The sequence below is a fragment of the Gigantopelta aegis genome, chromosome 6 (assembly GCF_016097555.1).
Source record: "Gigantopelta aegis isolate Gae_Host chromosome 6, Gae_host_genome, whole genome shotgun sequence".
NCBI classification, from domain to species: Eukaryota; Metazoa; Mollusca; class Gastropoda; order Neomphalida; family Peltospiridae; genus Gigantopelta; species Gigantopelta aegis.
In genome coordinates this window covers 5009440-5030884 of record NC_054704.1, presented here as the reverse complement: position 1 = coordinate 5030884, position 21445 = coordinate 5009440, and the positions used below count along the sequence as shown (strand labels likewise).

Sequence of the window (21445 nt, the reverse complement as noted above, 5' to 3'; positions counted from 1 at the left end):
ACTATGCTATTAAACTGTAGTAAATATAGTTATCTGAATAACAATTTTACACTACCGAGTTAACTTGCCAAGGGGGGGGGGGGGTTGGGGGGGGGGGGGGGGGGGGGGGGGGGGGGGGGGGGGGGGGATTGAAAAAAGGAGAGCAAAAAGACATAATCGATATAATTTTATTTGACTATTTACGGTTAGAATGATGATGTTTGATGATGATAATAATACTTATGATGACGATGGCGACGAATCGCATTACTTTGATCACTCCATCACCTACTGACTTACACAAATCCTTTGAAACCATTACAAGATAGCTCCATGTAGATCCAATTTATTTCTTGTAATAATTTGCACAATATTGTATTCGCTCGATACTATTTACAGGTAAAAACTACACTAAACATTGTCCTATACCAGTATAATGATGCTAACCTCATCAACAGAGAATATATATTGATCAAGAAAAGATAAGTAAATATTTTAATTGAGCCTAAATTATTCACAAGACAAATACTTTTCTTAGACACAAACGTTTAGGTGATTCAGACTGCAAACTACTGAATTTAATCAATCAATATCGATACTTTTCTTGTTCAGTATGCACGAACTTTACCGTACACTTCCGTATACAGACCGGATCAGGTTTAGATATGTAAAACAATCCTGACAAACTAAAAAAAGAAATCCCTACGATTTCTTCGGTTACAGGCTAATGGCTGGCGCTGTTAACCTCGTAAAGTGACAAGTTGATCTCGTGCGGTTGACGAGGGCGTAGCGAGGATTTCCCTGCGGTACGTACCAGGTCAAGTCTGTTCGTAGTTTAGAGAGAAGTAAGTAAGCTCAGACTAGTTTAAAGACGAATACACTGAGCATGAATGATATGTCGAACATTTGAGTGAAACAAATTAGGGATCACGAAACTAATAACAGCAAGTGTTGACTGCAACCAAAACCTTCAATCCGTAGTATGAGACGTTAACTGTGTTACCGGCGGTCGGCTCGACACTACTGTAATTCAGTCCCACATTACAACTGTGTATGACATACAGCTATTACTACCCTAGTAGTATATTACATGTGGTCTACAATTCCAGGTGTTCTCTTCATTCTTTCCATCAGTATACTGATGACTCGAGAACAGCACTATAAGGCTTTATGTGTAGCGGTGAATTCTTGTCGATAAATATTACTTTTGTTGTTAATGTTTGTGGCACACGTGTAATTATTTGACCATTTGTTTGCCTGACCCCAAGGTTTGAATACATTATTGAAAGTGTGAATTATCAAGCATAATCACATTTCCAAATTATAGGAAAGGAAAGGAAGGAAACGTTTTATTTAACGACGCACTCAACACATTTTATTTACAGTTATATGGCGTCGGACATATGGTTAAGGACCACACAGATATCGAGACAGGAAACTCGCTGTCACCCCTTCATGGGCTACTCTTTTCGATTAGCAGCAAAGGATCTTTTATATTCACCATCCCACAGACAGGATATTACATACCACGGCCTTTGTTACACCAGTTGTGGAGCACTGGCTGGGACGAGATATAGTCCAATATAGGCCACCGACTGAGCATCAAGCGAGCGCTTTACCACTGGGGTATGACCCGCCCACTTCCAAATTATACGATTTCAATTTAATATGCGATTTCAATGTAATAACATTACGTCAGGTTATTAATGATGAACACTCCAGTGATGTTTCACCTTAAAAGTAGCCTTCGACCATTATAAACGAAATGAGAGCTATACTTGGTAGTGGAATCTAGTTTTATGTCTAAGAAATCTTCAGAATCTGAGCAAGAGAAGAAATAGACTAAAGGCGCGAATCCAGGTTTTTTTTTCATGTGTGTGTGGGGGGGGGGGGGGGGGGGGGGGGGGGGGCGGAGACGCGGACATGGTAAGAGGTGTTGAAACTGTTTTTTTGTTTGTTTTTGTTTGTTTTGTTTTTTTTAATAAAAAGACCGGCGAAAAAAAAAAGATAAGGGTGTGTGTGCGTGGATCACTGCATTCACAATTGGTTGTATTGCGTTAATCTTTTTGTGGTAGTTGTGTGAGCCTAATGGCAAAGTGTGAGCCTCACCTTCAACTAGTGACGTCAGAAGAGTGACGTTGGCAGCTTTCCTCCGCCCAGCAGGAAGACTCAGACCAATCTTCTCTAACTTGTCTCTCAGAGATCGACCTCCGTTCTTAGACTTCGCCCTGAAATACAAATCAATCAATGAATCAATGAATAGATGAACGAATGAATGATAAAACATTGTATAACAAAGTTAATTTTATTTCATATATGAAATCTAACGAAAGAAAAATGGAAAAAGTCTCGTTTTAAATCTACACAAAACTGTATCTCTACATAAGGCAGAGCCAAAGAAGCATTTTGTCAAAGTCGTGATTGCTTCCATGGATCACCATCAGGTACTTCGTCTAAAGGAGAACTGCCAGTCATCAAGAGATCCTGTAAATCACGCCCCACAAAGCTGCCCTTTTAAACTTTTGAATCTTGAGATGGATTCTATTTAACGTGCTGTCACCCAATTATGGTCTAGGCATGTCCGCCCTGGGTATAATGTCTGACATGCGCTAAAAAATATAACCGTAACCTTTTTATCATTTTAATACTGAGGTATAGGCAGAAAAAGAAAAAGGTATGTGTGTGTGTGAGAGAGAGAGAGAGAGAGAGAGAGAGAGAGAGAGAGAGAGAGAGAGAGAGAGAGAGAGAGAGAGCGATGTGTATGTGTATCTACCTGCCCCAACTACTGTGTATAAGTGTAAAACATAGCATTCGCTAAAATAACTTGGTGTTTTTTTCATATTGGTACATACTTGGGTCAGACTGGGCAGACGTTAGCGGTTAAACGATGTTCTCGTCTGCTAATAGGCATAATGACGACAGCTGGGGCGACTGATACGACAAAATGTCATTACGCCGACAGGCCCCGACCAGAGTGGCCAATAAGACTTGGTTATTACAAGAATAAATTTCGTCCTCCCTAATTTTGTTAATTCTCGGGTTCGGACAGAGATTTTTACGGAAGACCGTCCCCAAGAGCGATCTCTCGTGTTAATCCACTCTCGCGAGATCTCATTCAATCTACATAATTCCACACTAGACGGCGCTGCATCTGCCATACTGCACCGCTTGCGATGTTGATGAACGCCGGTCGGAATCGCGACAAGAGCACTGGTCCATCTGAATGGTTATTGAACTATCATCTCCAGTGGCGACACCTGGTGTCGAAGAAACACAGAGCACGCGCAAATTAGCCCGATTTTCACCTAATAAGAAAGCGATACCGACGAGAGGTCACGTGCGACGTGTACTTGCGAACTAGACTGGATTGCGGTCTGGCTGCGCGTTTGACGCATGACCACAGGCAGACATCTACAAGCCGCCAACCTCTGATAATGATTTAACCCTGCTCATTATTTCTACACACCAACCACTAAAATCGACTAGACCATCACTGTAATATAACTTAATCTATCTTTCTCTTTTCTTTCTTTCTTTCTTTCTTTTTTCTTTCTTTCTTTCTTTCGTCGTGCGCCCATCCCCATTCCCCCTCTCTCTATCTTTGTCTCTGAACCCGTACCACTGCAAACAATAAAGGACGCTGCCATATAGCTATGTTATGTAAAAGACACCAGCCACTGTAAACATGTAATGTACAGGACACCAGCCACTGTAAACATTTAATGTACAGGACACCAGCCACTGTAAGCATGTAATGTACAGGACACCAGCCAATGTAAACATGTAATGACAGGACACCAGCCAATGTAAGCAGTTAATGTACAGGACACCAGCCACTGTAAACATGTAATGTACAGGACACCAGCCACTGTAAACATGTAATGTACAGGACACCAGCCACTGTAAACATTTAATGTACAGGACACCAGCCACTGTAAACATGTAATGACAGGACACCAGCCAATGTAAACAGTTAATGTACAGGACACCAGCCACTGTAAGCATGTAATGTACAGGACACCAGCCAATGTAAACAGTTAATGTACAGGACACCAGCCACTGTAAACATGTAATGACAGGACACCAGCCACTGTAAATAGTTACTGTACAAGGACACCAGTTACTGCAATATGTTAAAATATTACACATATCAACAGATCATAATAATCTGATCATGCCAACAGGATTTACGACTCCTACACAATGTTTTAACAACACTATAGAGGTTTTTTTCAAAAGAGAAAACCTGCTACACTACATAAAAATGTTTTTACATGAGCATCATAAATCTGAGAAGAAGACAAACAATACAGATCCAGCCTCGAGTTAGAAACATTTTTGTGAATTCATTTCGCGGCGGGAAGTATTGAACGCAGACGACACGGTGTGATCTCTGTGATGTGTAAACTACAGAGGGAAGAAAAACGCGGGAATTCATCTGCGCAACTCTCTGTGATCTCGCGCTGAGAGCGACTCAAGGGTCCTCGTTCCGACTCTGACAATCCCTGACGAAAATCAGCCACAACTGGCCATTCTGCACAAAGAATAGCATCACAGAAGACCGGTGTTTGCAAACTACTTCTCCCTGGCATATGCTTGTGCTGATTCCTCCGCGTTTGATGCCGCTTTGAAGGTAGTTCCCGTGCCACAGAATAGAGAACAATGGCCGTGAAGCAAAGTGTGTGCAAAAAACATCGTCAAGAGAGACTAAATTAGACCTAATTTTAACTGTCACATGTGTTCGCTGGAATTCGCAATGCTGTGCCGATCTCAAAAGAACAAGCAAGGAAAAAAATCCCGCTGTTTTTTCAACTTGCCATCTGTGGACTCGTCTTGGCAAAGGACTAAACACGACAAATTGAGGACATTCAATGTGTCGATTTATGGACTCCAAATGCTAAAATATGTTGATTCAAAATAACATATGCATATACATAACAAGCTTTGTGAACTCTACAAAACAGTTTTTGACGATTTATCTCGACAGATACCCGTAGACTCGACACGATGACATCAGTGAACTTGATATGACGAAAGATATGAATTAAAAGTGACACGATCTGTGAACTCAACATGTTCTGAATGATGTGGACTCGAGATCAGAAAACCACGAGGTCTGAACACAATGACAAGACCATGATTGCAGATTAACACAAACTACACCTTTTGACTCCTAGGTATAACAATGTTTTTTTGTTAACTTATATAAAACCGTTATTGTTTTCAAAATTACATCCCTACGAAGTACCGAGTCAAATGGATGTTCCGGCAAGGTGGTGACTGCCGTCATGAAACTTAAGTCCAGCAACAGTAGCCACTATTTTAAATAAAAGTAATTATGTTTATATTGCATATAGGTGAATCGGTTCAATAATATCTATCAAAGAATATAAAAAATAATGATAAGTTTATTTAGCTAAAACAATAAGATGAAGGTTTTTAGTATCATGAAATCTAAAACAGAAAATCACACCATTTCAGATGAGTGTCTACAGTCATAAAATGTTAACTAAAAATTATGGGGTTAATGACATAAAAAATACATTAACAGTACAATATCTCTCAGCATTGTTTAAGTAAGATGTCTTCTCGGTGTAGCTAGCACTAAACAGTTCACTGCGACCGTAACCGTGCCAAGATACAAGTAGGTATAATTGTCCAATGAACTGTCATTACTGAATGGTTTCTAAATTCAAATCTATTTATTTCTGTCGATTAAATTTCACCACAAATTAGAGAGTAGCCGAGGACGTCAAATCTCATTTTAAAAGTGTCTAACTATTTCAATCAGAAAGTCTCCGTACGTTTCTGCTGTTCATTTTAAAATTGTCTTTACATTTCAGTTCACTTACCATACATTTCCGTGTATATGTCTACTGCTAAATGTAAAACTACCTGGCCATTTTCATTCAACCATTGAGACTTTGTGCGTACGCTACTGTTGATAACACCGTTTGTAGGAGTTCAGCTTCTCCAACACAACAAATCGAATTACTCAAATTTAATTATCCAATTTACTTGTGGCTTATGTTAGCCTTCAACTGAGCATAATACCCCCGCCTTGTCACTTTGAGTTATTCTGTTTTGTTGACAAACTCGCAATACACAAAACAGCAATTACTGTAATGGTTAAAAATACGTCGCCCGGTCTTGAAATAACAGGCCAATGTGAAATACGAGCTATTTTGATTCACGTACAAAACACTTTGTTCGCATGCGAGTCTATAGTGATGTGTTCTGCTGTCAGTGTAATGGGGGATACAGTAATAAGATAATACTAAATGCTGCACTACCTCCCCCAGTGGTAAAAAAGAAGACACTCATGAACATCGACCCCCACCCCCCCCACCCCCCCCCCCCCCACACACACACACTTGAATATTTTATTAACGATACCTCAGCGCATGTTAGACTGAGGCTATTTCGAGTAACATATGATTATTTGAACTATCTCTTGGAGAGAGAGAGAGAGAGAGAGAGAGAGAGAGAGAGAGAGAGAGAGAGAGAGAGAGAGAGAGAGAGAGAGAGAGAGAGAGTGCGTGAGTGAGTGAGTGTGTGTCACACGAATCTTTTAATATTGGTCCATGTAGACAACAAAGAACATTTAGCTCTGGTATCCGTCGTGTACAACTATTATACTTGGAACATGGTAGCAGTCTTGTGCATACAGACAGCACACTGATAAAAACTAAAACACACAGGACATAGATTTTGTTTTACAAAATCACTAAAACACAGGTTATAATTTTTTTAAAGAATAGAAAACTTTTTTTTTAAACAAACACCATAAAGAACATATTCCAGTAAAATACAGCACACGACATCATCATCATCCAAGCAGACATGAATACAGGAAGTCCGCTTTAAAACGACGATCGCTGGTCATGAAAATAGATTTTTAAAAATTACTTTATTCTAGCGAGTGAGATGAGAAAGCAGACATTTATGATTCGCTCATCCTCAGATCCTACCAGTCGCCGTCACCATGGAAACGAGGTCGATACTCGTACTGATATGAACAGTTGGAAAATAATACACACACAAAAAATATAAAAATACAAATGAAAAACTAAAACGAAGTATGAAATGAGACACGCAGAAGAACGCTTGTCTTGAAAAAATGATAATCTGTCTTCAAGATAGTAGTTCCAGAAATGGGAGCTAGGGATAAAATTCATACTGGCGACTAAATTGGGACTATGTTCGTATTGTTTTCATACGATGTTTGCCCTGCATTTAACTGAGCCTTGAGTAATTCCAACAACAAATGAACCGTCCCATAATGCATTGAGTTCACTGTCTTGAATGACAGAATTACTTTCAAAACGACTGTTCGTGCATTTCCGTTTCATTTGGTTGTGGTCAGTGTGTCGTATGATTTCATAGGAGAGATCGTGTCTTACAGCAGCTGTTCACAGCATTGTCATGGATCCCACACTAGCCATCAAAGAATATCATTATTGTAAAATTATCACAGAATGCCATTCTCCCAGGGACTACAACTTTGCTTACACTAATACCAGCTCTCTTACACCGAGGAAGACGTTGTCTTTGGTCTTTGTCAACTAAACGACCTGAGTGTATGACTCTAAGATGTAAAACACGACATAAACTTGATAACATCACGTAAAGTTATCAGAAACATCTGCAAGAGGTTAAGTAGCGACAAACAAAACTAGTATTAGTAGGGGTATTGAAGAATCAGTGGTCCATGAAAAGGATCTTTGAAAAGGGTTCATCGCTGCTAGTCAAAACGAGTAGCATATATATATATATATGAATATACAGTGGATATAAATATATAAACACATTGCTAGATCACCACCACCACCATTTACTAATCATAAATACGGACAAAAGAGGACAGCTTTGAAAGTTTGTGAATATAATTTTCATTGGACAAACCCTCCGAGAGAGTTCATACAAATCTTACCGCTGCCACAGCAGAACCACCTTGGGGGTGGGGTGCTACCTTACCAATCCTTGGAGTAACTGTCATAAATACAACCACTACTAGATAAAAAAATATCTTGGGAATTTATGGAGGGATCTCAGAAATAATCATTATACCACAACGGCGAAATCACCTTGGAGGTTTACATAATGGCCCCAGAAACAACACTGTCATATCCCAGCACCACTACTAAAAACTCCAGCCAAAGATTTACGTACTGAATCTCGTGGTATTGGCAGTTAATTGAATTCCCATAAAACTCCATTAACAAGTCGTGTGAGGCGGAGAAACGACATTTTAACATGACCCCCTCGCCCTCGTACTTGTTTTGTTTACTTTATTTCAAATCGTACAGAAAATGTGTTCAGGTGGGATGGCTGATTTATCGCTGTACTCCTCGAGAGCGTACAATACCCCGCGACGTGGCGCAAAGAGACCGCTCAACCGTGACAGTAGAGCACAAAGTGTATACGGGGCGCGTATTATTTTCACCCGAGCGGATTCGACACCGCGTTAAAGCGGCAAACAAGTAGTCCCTCATCATGGCATTCTGTGGACCCAGTCGGTCATTGTGGATCGGTGAAGTATGAATAAAGAGAAAACCAATAGTGTCATTGGGGGAGCTGGATGGCTGTTACAGGGTGTCGGCCGTCACGGCGGGGGGCCGGAGCGCCATCAGATCGGCTCAAAATGATTAAAAGCCTCCACCACGTCTTTGCGTGGATACCGTATAGAAAAGCAGATTGATTATTTGAGTTAGGGAACCGTGAAATGAACGTAAGCATCTGAATTGGGCAGACTGAGTGTTTGATGCGGACACAAAACCCTCGGTTACAGATCTGTCATCTGGTTAGAGCAGAACGGAGTTCGAGTTGTAGCTACAACCCATCCTTGTAGAAAAAGGAAATTGACAAAATAGCTTAAAAACTGGGTTTTTTTTGTTGTTTTGTGAAAAATACTACTACCTTTATACAATTATATAATGGTGATAGTAAAGATAACATTGTGTGTTTGCTTTAACCTGAATTCAGAGAGGTGCTGTTCTGATTATCCAGTTTATGGTATTAGTACACGTCGTGGCATGGTTGTGTTGACATACCTTGTTTCTGGTATCGTACACAAATATGATTTCTACTGTAATTGTTTTGTTATATATTCTAAAGAGCTATCAATTTGTTATTGCCATGATGGTCGCGTTTGTAATATCGTTTCAATTCAAGGAACATCACCTGGACTTTTTGTACAGAGATTGAATTTTTGGCAGAGCCGGTTTATCCTAGTAGCACATGTAGCACGTGCTATGGTCCCGCGCTTCAGGGGGCCTGGTGATGTGTACATTTATTTTCTCCAGGTCATTTTTCCCCTCTCCCCGAGTGGGTTGCAAAATATATATCCCGGGAAGGGGGATCCGCTGTTATTTGTGCTACAGGCCCCGCGGATCCTTAACCTGACTCTGATTTTTGGTCCAATAATAGTTTTACAAATCCAAATCTTTGTTAGTTCTCATGTCTTTTTGCAATGTTTCAAAAATAGCCTTAGTATTTACACACAAAATACTTTGACACAAAGTATCGCAAAGAACCAAGCCATGTTAAAGATTAAGTACATCAGTGTCATTTATGTTTTTATTTCTGTCATTCAGAATAAATACGCTGCATCATTTGAAAGCGCTGGCCAGAGACACGACGGGGAAAATAAATAACATTCTTTTGTCAGCCAGGACATCATTAGCAAAACAAGCCATCGATCACCAGTCTATTTCTGAAAGGAATTCGACAAGTGACGAATCGCCTGACAGAAACCAGTCTACTGTATACTGTACAATGGAAATCAGCTTACAGGTGTCAGTGATGAAGGAGACGTCATCATGACACAAACATCGGCAAATCCAGGTTTTGAGAATTCCATCTTGTCCTTAACTCACCCTTTAACATCTCAACGTTAAGTCGAGTCAATACTACTACTACTACTACTACTACTACTGCTGCTACTGCTACTGCTACTGCTGATGTTACTACAGCAGCAACATTTACAACTACAACCACTATTAGCACATGTGTGATGCTTCAATAATTTAGTGATCTATCATTTTAAGCAAGTTTGATTTGCTTAACGACACCACTTGAGGCTAAAACACAAATTTTCATCAATTAATCTTTGGTTATTGGATGTCAAACATTTGATAATACTAACCTTTTATATGTTAGAGTTAAAAGTTTGTTTCGTTTAACAACACCACTAGGGCACATTGATTTATTAATCATCGGCTAGTGGATATCAAACATCCCACCCCACTTATATGATTAGAGATACATCGTGAATATTAAAGGAATCAAAAGAATCAAAATACAGCTTACTTTTCACACTTTCCCAAATACTCTCTCAAACCGTATAATCCCAAACAAAAAGATAAATACACTTAAACACACACACACACACACACACACACACACACACACACACACACACACACAGAGAGAGAGGAACAAAAGAATATCGCAACACCCCAAAGAAAAAACCGCAAACAACGTGTAAACAATGCCATTCAGCAGTACAACCCTACACAAAACCACACCAATACACACATAAACAAGGAATAGAATTAAAAGTAAAGACAGATAAAAGTTGACATACCTCCTGAGTACGCCGCCGAGTAACGACGCGTTGAGACATTCAGGGGGAGACAATCTTCTTTGAACCTCTGCTACTGTCACTTTATATTTAGACGTGGAACTGAGCAGAGATAGTCTACCAGGAACGGAACAGAACACGTCATTTGGTGACGTCATACCAGATATCACGAGATCTTTATTGTGCTCATTTTTCGGTCTAATACCAGCTGAAAGGAAGAAACAATGACAACACTATTTCACTACAGTGTCCATAAACATCTTCAATTTGATTGTGTTGCTAAAGTACATCTACCAAGAACATTTTAATACGAACTACAGTAAAGTATACTTATAACGAACATGCTTATAACGAACTACTGCATAGAACGAACTGATCGTAAAGTCCCGTGTATTCCCCATATATTATCAATACCTTTTAATGTATACAACGAATTGTGTGTAACGAATTCACTTTTAAAACGAACGAAATATTTTATCAAAAATTAGGAGTTTCAGTGTAAATTAGTTTGTATACAACAAATCGAAAAACCAAAACCAAATTAAGTAATAAATAAATAAATATATAAATAAGTAAGCAAAATAAAAAGTATATTGGTTTGTTTTTTATTACCTAATTCATATTACTAGTAACGTTATTTTTACATAAAAATTGTATATAAAATGTTCGCTAAATGCTGACACAACATTCAACAATATATACTGATAAAAAAAAACCCACAAAAAACATGCGAATATTTTAATATATTTTTTAAAAATAATTTTAATAGACACAGAAAATAACGGGATTCAAACTGAATCATTTAAATTATATTAAAAACAACTAAATTAATATTTGCGTTTTTTGTGTTGCTCGGTATATATTTTTTTGTAGTGTTACGCTAATTGGATGCCATATTAAATATAACTAAACCAGAAACCAGCCGGGCATGTCTCAATGTTATTCAGCTGTACGAAATGGTATTAAACATTAATTTTTACTGTGCAGTAAAATAATAGCTACAACTTGTAAATGTTAACGGCGAATGTTTTGGATTATTTTCTTATTATCACAGTGGGAATAAAATGTATATTCAGCTTCTACACATGAAATATTAAAATAAATTTGTTCTTATGATTATTATTATAATTTTTTGTATTATTTCTTAAATACGCCTTCGTGACGTCAGATCTGAAAACAAGACGCGGAGTGTGTCTGCCTCGTGCGCAAAGGAAGTGGACACTGCTTCCTTGACAGCTGTTTTCAACGGAGACCAATTATCGAACTTGAACTTGAAATGAAATTCGTCGCTCCCAAATCAGCCATATTTTGAGCAATTTCTCCAGTAACACCAATTTGACTCCCTTATCCCTGTAAATGGTAGTTTTCTTTGTTGCTAGCTTGTCAACGAGTAAAATAATGGCGAACTTTGAACCGAATCACGCGTCTCCGCCACCAGCGCCCGAGGCAAGGAATGCTTCACTGGATCAAACAGAAGTCAACTCCAACATTTAGGAAAAAAATAACGAGAATTATTTTAACAATAACCTGTGATGTTTAGAACTGAAAAATAATTCTGTTTATGAATATTTGTGTTTCCGGTCAAATGTTAACAAGTGCACGTTTTATTAGTAATCAAATACGACAAAAAATATTTGCATTATGTGAAGTGGGGAGGGGACACACACACGCACGCACGCACATACACACACATTAAACCATAACACGTATGAACCTCATTTGGCACCACCCATCCCGTCCGGCTGCTACTGCCATGCTATAAACATTTGATTTGGTCATTAAGAATAGCAAAACAATATACCAGTTAAAAAATAATTTTGCAACAGGGCCTTATCGGGGGTGGGGTGGGAGGTGGGAGAGGGTGATACGAAAACCCCCACCCCACCCCTTTAAAGTATTATTGTAGTCTAACTGAAGAGGATCCTGTATTATTATGCCCTTGTTATTTTCTTTACTTCTCTCCTCCAATTAGTTTTGGCTCAATACTATCCTGTACTATTAAGCACGAGTCCTGCAGTCTACCAACTGTGACTGAGACGTCACACGATTTCAAAATGACGTCTGTGTACGTGACGTGCTGTACGTAATGCGATTCAGACATAACATGGTCTTAATATGTGCATGAATTCGCCAAAGCTGCAGCTGTCTATTTAACATAACACGACTTTAAAAATGGCGTCTGCATGTAACTCGTGCTTTACTTAAAGTGATTCGGATGTAAGTCGAACTTTAAATTGCATCTGCATACAACTTGCGTTCTACTTAATGTGATCCGGACGTAACACGACCTTTAAATGGCGTCTACGTAAAACTTGCGCTCTACATAACTGATCCTGATGTAAAACAACTTTTAAATGGCGTCTACGTAAAACGTGCGCTCTACGTAACTGATTCGGACGTAACACGACCTTCAAATAGCGTCTGCGTAGAACTTGCGCTCTACTTAATGTAATTCAGACGTAAATGGAGTATGCGTGAGAGCTATAGTCTACTTAATATAATCCGGACGTAACCAGAGATCAAAGACACGCAATCGCTATAGTTATTCCACTGTATTTCTTATCGATCTGCATCGAAAGCAATTAACCCAGCCTTGTATTTTATTGAAATGTTATCTAATTGATAACCCGAACATTTCAAATATTTATTTTCGCCATACTGACGGAAATTTTTAGTCTCATTTCCCGGTACGTAGAATGGCGATGGCGGGTTTCTCTCGCTTTGATCAGGGCGAACGACCGCGTGTTGTTGGAAGCTACGTTGGTCGTTAACCACGTGCAGTAAAACGAAAACGCAATCTTTTCACTCGGTGTACATCATTACAGGGACAAATCGTTACATCCCGCATTCATATGCGCTCTTGTCATATCACACGGACTGCACGGGCAGGAATTACACGAGCCTAGACGGGAGTCTTTGATCTAAACTAATTGATCTATCAAGAGACGTTGAAAACATGAGGATGATTAAAAATTGAATTTGTCATGAGCTCCAAAAAGGCCGATCTCGGATCGAGCTGGCGGAGGAAGAATACGGAGATCTGCCGAGAGAACGAGTCCACCAACAGCGCCATCTCCTGGTAAATGAGCGTGTAATTGTAAGGGGACACAATGCCGTTTGGTGGTGTTACGGGTTGAGAGTATAGCTAGACAACACAGGTCACGCTAAGCATTGCTCCTAGTCGATATTTCCTTCTTTTATTCCCAGTTTTTTCCTAGGTTAAGTTTGAATGCCTTTCTGATGTCATGGAATCTCCCACTGCTTTTCAAAAATAAAACAAACACTTCTGTTCAGACCGTCTAACACAAGAGAATCAAAATCGAAATGTCATTATTCGCGATGGCATCATTTAGATGTTTTCAAATAGGTTTTCACATGTTAAAAAAGAATCTTATTTTGAATGTATATATTTAACGTCAACGGCAGTTGGATATTAAAGAAAAATAATAATGCCATTTTGGTGATATTAATATAATGGATGTGTTATAATTATACTCCCCATAGTGTAACAACTGTTTTATTATAATCCTGACAAATACTGCTGAACACTGAATAGTTTACAGTATGTTTTGTTGCAAACATGTATTTATTTAATTCGTATGACTGGCTAAATAATTTATATTTTATTACTCATTAGAAGTTAAAAATGTGTGTATGTATGTGTGTGTGTGTATGTACGTGTGTGTGTGTGTGTGTGTGTGTATGTATGTATGTATGTTTGTGTATGTGTATGTATGTGTGTATGTGTGTGTGTGCGTGCGTGTGCGTGTATGTATGTGTGTGTGTATGTGTGTATGTGCGTATGTGTGTGAGTGTGTGTGTTTGTGTGTGCGTGTGTGTGTGTATGTTTGTGTGTGTATGTGTGTGTGTGTGTGTGTGTGTTTGTGTGTGTGTGCGTGTTGTTGTGCGTCAGTGTTATGAAACATATTCAGTAGTATTTGATATATTTGTATTAACGTTTGAATACTAATCAGTATATATACCTGTCAAAAAGTTAAGCGTCCCTAGAATTGTCCACCAACATTTTGTCATGATTTGTATTTATCAACAAAGAAATACTATGTTAGGAAATGACACATGTTCTGGTTTCTGTGCTATAGATTTTGAGCCAGCGCACAGTGTTCAAACCTCATGGCTAAAATAACACAGGGCGCTTAACGGTTTTTTCAGGTGCATAATTTTGTATTTAAAAATATTGATGTAAGTCTACAAACTCAGTAGTTTGTCCTGGAAAATCACTGTATTAAATATGCTATAAGAGTATATATCGTATTTAAGACAAAAAATATATTATATTTTACGGGGTTACGAGTCAACCATTCGACAACTAACATATGCTCACTGTCCAAGAACAAACTAATTTTGCGCAAAACGTCAGCACAATTAGCTTGTGAGGTCACCGCGCTTTGATCTTATCGGTGACGAAATAACGTATGTGAAGAGCAAGAAGCTCTTTCAATACAACAGAGTACACAGAAAAATATTTGCTGCAAACTTTCTTAATTTGATAGACAAACATATCTGCTGAGGAGCCTCCTCTAATAGTAGCGGAGACAACCAACACGAACGCATCATTCAATGGCGAATGTTTGCACCTAAAATTCACAGACGGGTGAAAATCCCTAACGTAACCAATCGCTTCCATTTTCACACGTGCGCGTACATTACCAAGAATCAATTAAGCAATTAACATTTGATACATGACCGAAAACGGAGTGAGTGTTTAATATGGGCGTTAGGGTTTCGGTATTAGTATAAATCCCCCCTTTCATGGCGCACGAGCTGAGACGGAGCAGCAACGTAATACCCCCAGGCTTTGACAACAATACACGACAGAACTTTACGTCTTCTTGTTTAAAACATGACTGACAGAAAACTCACATTTCGAAATTTATTAAAAGTTACATTGCAAATAAATTTGCATAATTTTTAGACAAAAAATACATATAAATAAATTAAAAAATTAAATGGAATACAAAACCCCCAAAACATACTATAACAAAAACAGAGAAAGAAATGAAATAAATTTAATACAATAAATAAATAAAATAAAGCTACATATAAATAAATAATAAAATAATAATAACAATAATAATAATAAAATTATTTATTTAAAGTAAATAAATAACTACAAACTGAGTATTTAATATAATTTTGTTTGATGATCATAAATAATAATACTTCTGAAATATTCATGTACTGTCGATGTCATAATATGAACAGAAAGTTAAGTTTAACGTCGCCTGCAGGGCTCCTAGATTACATTTAAGAGATCGTCTTTTTCTTCGTGTTTCAATGCAGAAGTGCCTTCAAACGGTTCCGATTCCTTCTACACTTATTTTGTCACACAAAACCTCGGCTCTTCTCGCGAGAACAGCTTTGTGTTCGAGATTGCCGCCTGCTTTGACCCGAGGCTACTTTTGGCACTTTTCTTGCTTTGAGAGATACCAATTAAAGATGGTTTGCAGTTAAAATTCTCAACGTTCACGTGTGTGTAGCATTTGTAGGAGAAAAAGGGAAATAAGGGCTACCCATCATCGTAAAATCGCGTCTCCGAAATTTGGAAACAAGCTGGCATTTTTTAAAAGGAACGCGTGGCTTTAACACGCTTTGAAAAGGCGTCGAGGCGTAACAAGTAACCCGAAATCATCAATTTAAAACACCAGAGCCCAAGGGGAAAACGTTTCCTTTTTTTCACAGAATATTTTCACGTGGCTACCCGGGTATTATTCACCAACAATACAGCCTAGTCGACTGTGATTTTATCTACATGGCCAGAGGTAAAATAAGGCTAAATTTGAGTTATTGTATTTCAGTGGATATAGCAACAATGTGAGAAGTTTGTCCCAGTGTGAGTTCTAACACCAAGCACAATGATAAAGTCATAACCCGGACTCGATAGATAACCGCGCTAATTTAGGCTGCTAATAACCCAGTCTCGCCGTGACAAAGATACAGGGGAGAAAAAACCAGAATGATTTTATTCATCGCTGTTTAGAAGATTGTGCACCTCTCGTATAATGAAGTTTTTAAACCCGATATCCTAATTTTCTGCACCCCGCGCATGCCGCTCGGAAAAGAGAGCCTAACGACAACAGGTGTGATGATAGATGGCTTTGGCGTTAGGTTGCACCTGTCACTTCTGTGTACCTTGCCGTATATTCTTTATAATCACACCGCTCCAAATGAAACACTTACACCGCACACTCGATCATTTAACATAATAATATTTAATTTTGTTTCACCTCTTTAAATCAAAGACTTACGCCATACACTCGATCATGTAACATAATAATATTTACTTTTGTTTCACCCTGTTTATGGTCCTCTGGTTTATATGCGACATGTTGTTCCTTAATTTCCATAAGTGCATGATGGCTCTTTCAGAAATTATTACATATGGCAATATTTTGTTTTAATAATACCTATCTCCAACAATTAAATTTAATAAATGTATTTGCATCACAGACAAGTCCTGCAACAGCTCTTGTAAAAATACTATGGCTGTGTCATAAAATACTGTATTACCCGTAGTGTTAAAGTATTTTCATTCACATCAGTGTGATACATCCCATCGTTAAGTAATATGACCCACTACAACTGTTTGTGACGTCACGCGTCATCACCGAATTCGAACAGGCACATTTTACATTTTGTTTTAATAATTTCACTAGGTCACAATGTTTAAAACAAGACTATTCGTCACTAAATATGATATAAAACACCCTACCAATTAATTTTCATTATATAAATTATTTCACAACAGACAGAATCAATAAGAAACGCAAGTTACTTTAATATCGTCTTAAATCTCTTACCATGCCAAGTAAAATCGTGTACTACTGAGATTCTGTGCTGAATGCAATAACAGGTTTACCTTGTCTTGAAAACTGAAGTGATATCTAGTATTACAATACAAACAAAAAATCATCTGGTATTTGAGTTTATGTCCAGCGCCTACAATCACACCGACACAAACGAGCGAGGAGAACAAATGCGTATCCTTACCTTTCCTGATAACAGTATTCGGGTCCCCTGATATATAGTTGGACGTATCATCTAGGCCCTGAAATCAAACAGGTTTTGTTAGCAAACAATTTCTCAGGTTTTCACAAGAGACAAAATTATAAATTAATTATTAAGCACACACAGGTTTCTGTAACGTTCGCGTAATACCATAATATACACGTATAGGATTATTATGAATGTGTCATTATGTAATATAAATATTATACCTGAATAAATATAACTTTTTTTTATAATTCCGCTACAAGAAAAATAGATAATTATGTGAGACTACTATGTAGTTTAGTATTCTGACATTAAGTAACAATATTATATATACAGTGTGTGTGTGTGTGTGTGTGTGTATATTTATACTAAATTATAAAACAGTTGTTTTTCTTTGGACATTAAATAAAAGTGTTATATATATACATATATTTTTTTTTATTTTTTCAAATATATTTTTAATTCACTTAATTGTCAGATTTAAAACAATGTTATGTACCAACGTGGCTTGAACAAATTATTTCATTTTAAATACAATTAAGTTTGTATATTTGTTAATTGTATTTCGTTTCAAACGTTTAGTTTTTAATGATTAATTTATCAATGTGTTTTTTTTTTTTTTTAAATATTATACTTGTTATAGTTATGTTTATAATATACATGCACATATATAAATATAGAATTTGTTTGTTAGCAAACAATAAGCTGGTGACAATTAATACAATTTAAACTTCAATAAAAATAGTAAATAATTATGGCCAATTAAGTGCACATTAAAACGAATAACACAGAATTAATTGACAAGTAACGGGAATATACGGTAATTACAAATATAATTATAAAACGAAAACGGTTCACAATGTATGTATATTTTATTGTTTTATGTTTTGAGAAATTGATAGACCATGAAATATTTAAAGAAAAGATACTGAAATAATAGAAAAATAGCATGACTTAAAAAAGTAACATTATAAACAACGCCTAAGCAGCGAGTGTTATGAATAAAAGAAAACAAAGCTGGGGACGAGTGATTATTGATTGTGAGGAATACAGAAGAATCAGCTAACAGTACGGTATCAGAGACAAGTAATTAGGGATTATGACGAGAGATGAAATACTCAATATGGATAAGGTATTGACTACCAGTAAAGAGCTAACTTGTGTTATTTATTGCAGAGGAGATAGCAGGCAGGATTAGGTTTCAATCACCTGTTAATAATGAACAATTCAAGTGGGAGCAATACACTACAATGACTGAGTCATATTAATGGCGGCATCTGTCTGTTTAGCTCGTCCGGAGACGTGATAATGGTAAAACGAAACATTGACGCTTCACGTCTACCTGGCGTGAATTGGGGCTCGATATTATCATATTGATTAGAATGGCTGGATGCATCAGCACCTGCCGGCGAACATCAAACAACCCGCTCAATCAAGGAAATACAGGTAAAACGAGAAATCGATGGAAAACCGATTAAAGCATTTATCGTGGATGATAGCGAACTGAGGAGAGACAGCGCACAGTATTGGGTTTTGGTGAACGAGAAGCGATGTTATAGGTCGCGGATTTTAGTGATATCTCTTACAAGACGCTACCAAGATACCAGTTGTCCACGGACAGTGAATATTAGGGTGTAATCTATGCGCAAACTACCTCTCATATATGTTTTACCCTTCCACTAATTCCAACTGTTTTACATAAACATCTCCAACAACAAGAACCACACACACACACACACACACATACAGACATGGATATACAATTTCTGTATATATACAAACTACATTCTATATAATAACATTCTGTTGGTCTTAGTTACATTTTGCCATTACAGTGCTTATAAATGTATTGAATGTTCATAATTATTCGGCCCATGACCTCCTAGGGGAGTGGCGGTCCTACTAGGAGTGGCGGTCCTCCTAAGGACAAGCACCCGATAGTGGGTCGTGGAAGCAGTCGCGACGCTGCCTTATGCAGAGATACGATTTTGATCACGGAATACGATTTTGTCATTCAGATTTGACAACTAGTTTTGCTTAAATAATAAAGTAGTTATATTAAAATATTTAGCTGTGTTCTCATTTTCACTACCTTTCCGTGAACAGACAGACGGACGACGAGAGACGAAACGAATGCCCGCCCATTACGTAGGTCATTAGTCTTCGTACTTACATTAGTTATTTTTAAAATAACAAACAACCAGCGGTTTGGGTATTGAAAATATTAATACATCATGATTCTGGTTTGTCTTTGAAACTTTAAAACTTTATTTCGGTACACTCAGGCCGTCGAACGACAGCATATGAGGAATCAGTGTACAATGGGTATTTACTGTGACAAGATGACAACAGGTCTTCATAGAATATATACAAATATAAATAAATAAATAAGATTAATAATCGAGTTCAGTGCTGAATTGTTAAAGAAATGTATTGAAAAATAACTTGTATTCTTTGCAAATATCAATCTAATTAAAATTAGCTCCACAATTACATGTGGATCTAACACCAGCCAGTTGGAGCTCATGTCCACCAATCAAAACCGTACTTGCAGAATCCTGCCAGTGATTTAAAACTAACAACACTGCGTAGTCCCCAATGTCCAGGTAACATTTCGTCTGTAAATAATAATTTAAATATTGACCAATCACACTTCGCCTTTTATAACGTTATTTGGGAGCATACAAATTCTAAAAATAATCGGGCGAGTCTATTTTAGTGGCCGTAGTACAGCGAACCATACCATTACGTACGGGGTGGGTTATCAGTTTTCAATTTTACATTAAAAATTATTTATTTATTTATAAAAAACACCCAACTAAATCAGTCTTCAGTTTTACATTACAAATTATTTATTTTATAAAATAAAACATGTTTTACGGCATTCGTAATTCACACGAAACATGTCGTATACCCTCAGGATAATTCGGAATGTTTTCAAATTATTTTTAAATCACTGGCAGGATTCTGCAAGTAAGGTTTTGATTGGTGGACATGAGCTCCAACTGGCTGGTGTTAGATCCACATGTAATTGTGGAGCTAATTTTAATTAGATTGTGCAAATATGAAAATAAAATCTTATATATAAGTTGTTACTTCATAATAATACTTTGCTGTAAATAGAGACTATTAACCTACACTGGTTCGATACTGCTAACACGTACACACTGCATGCCGCGGGGTATGCTTCTTGTTTATTATGTTTTGTACTCGTTGTATTACCTTTTAACAATACACTTTGTATTCTCATAACTACCCTAATATTCCATTTGTTGTATAATACGAACATTCTGACTGCATGGAATAAAACAGAAACTACTTTTATACAAATACTCAAATGCATTTCATTTCACAATAATACTATGTTTACTATGTTTATTTCACTGAATTATATCCAAAGCACCATAAAACGAGATTATCTTAGCAACACCCCAGCACATGATTGAATCAGCGGTTATTAAATATAAATATGTACGACAAAACCGTAATACGTGATCAAGGCCGTATCTCCACACATTGTGTTGAATGTGAATTTGGCCAAACAGTGGATGATTCCATGAATCTATCCAGTCCCTCGTCTATAGGAGGACAGCCACTCCCGAGGAGATCCTTTACTGCAGATTTCATCCTTCTTGCACCGTCACAAAGAGGACATTTTAGTCTGTACATTTTTGTGAAAGAAGCAAACTACATGTAGTTCCATCACATATGTTACTCTTTTCTTTTAACAGCAATAGCTCTTTTACATGTTCTTTCTACATCTAGCTTTAACAACTGGTTTCCGTGCATACATGAGAAATGTGCCCGGCACACCTTGCTGGAGATGAGTGACTAACAGCAGGTAAGGTAGAGAGGCTGGGAGAAATTCAC

At 37.5% G+C, this 21445-nt stretch overlaps 1 protein-coding gene across 2 annotated transcripts in view; it reads right to left on the bottom strand.

Annotated features, from left to right (window-relative positions):
* Positions 1–21445, bottom strand: part of LOC121374284 (transcription factor AP-2-epsilon-like) — a 95333-nt gene that overhangs the window by 5911 nt on the left and 67977 nt on the right. For both annotated transcript variants that reach the window (XM_041501323.1, XM_041501322.1), the window contains exons 3-5: positions 17573–17630; positions 10568–10772; positions 2089–2207 (exon numbers count right to left, since the gene is read on the bottom strand). In XM_041501323.1, coding sequence (XP_041357257.1) covers positions 2089–2207; positions 10568–10772; positions 17573–17630 — 382 coding nt within the window. The remainder of the gene's footprint in view (positions 1–2088; positions 2208–10567; positions 10773–17572; positions 17631–21445) is intronic.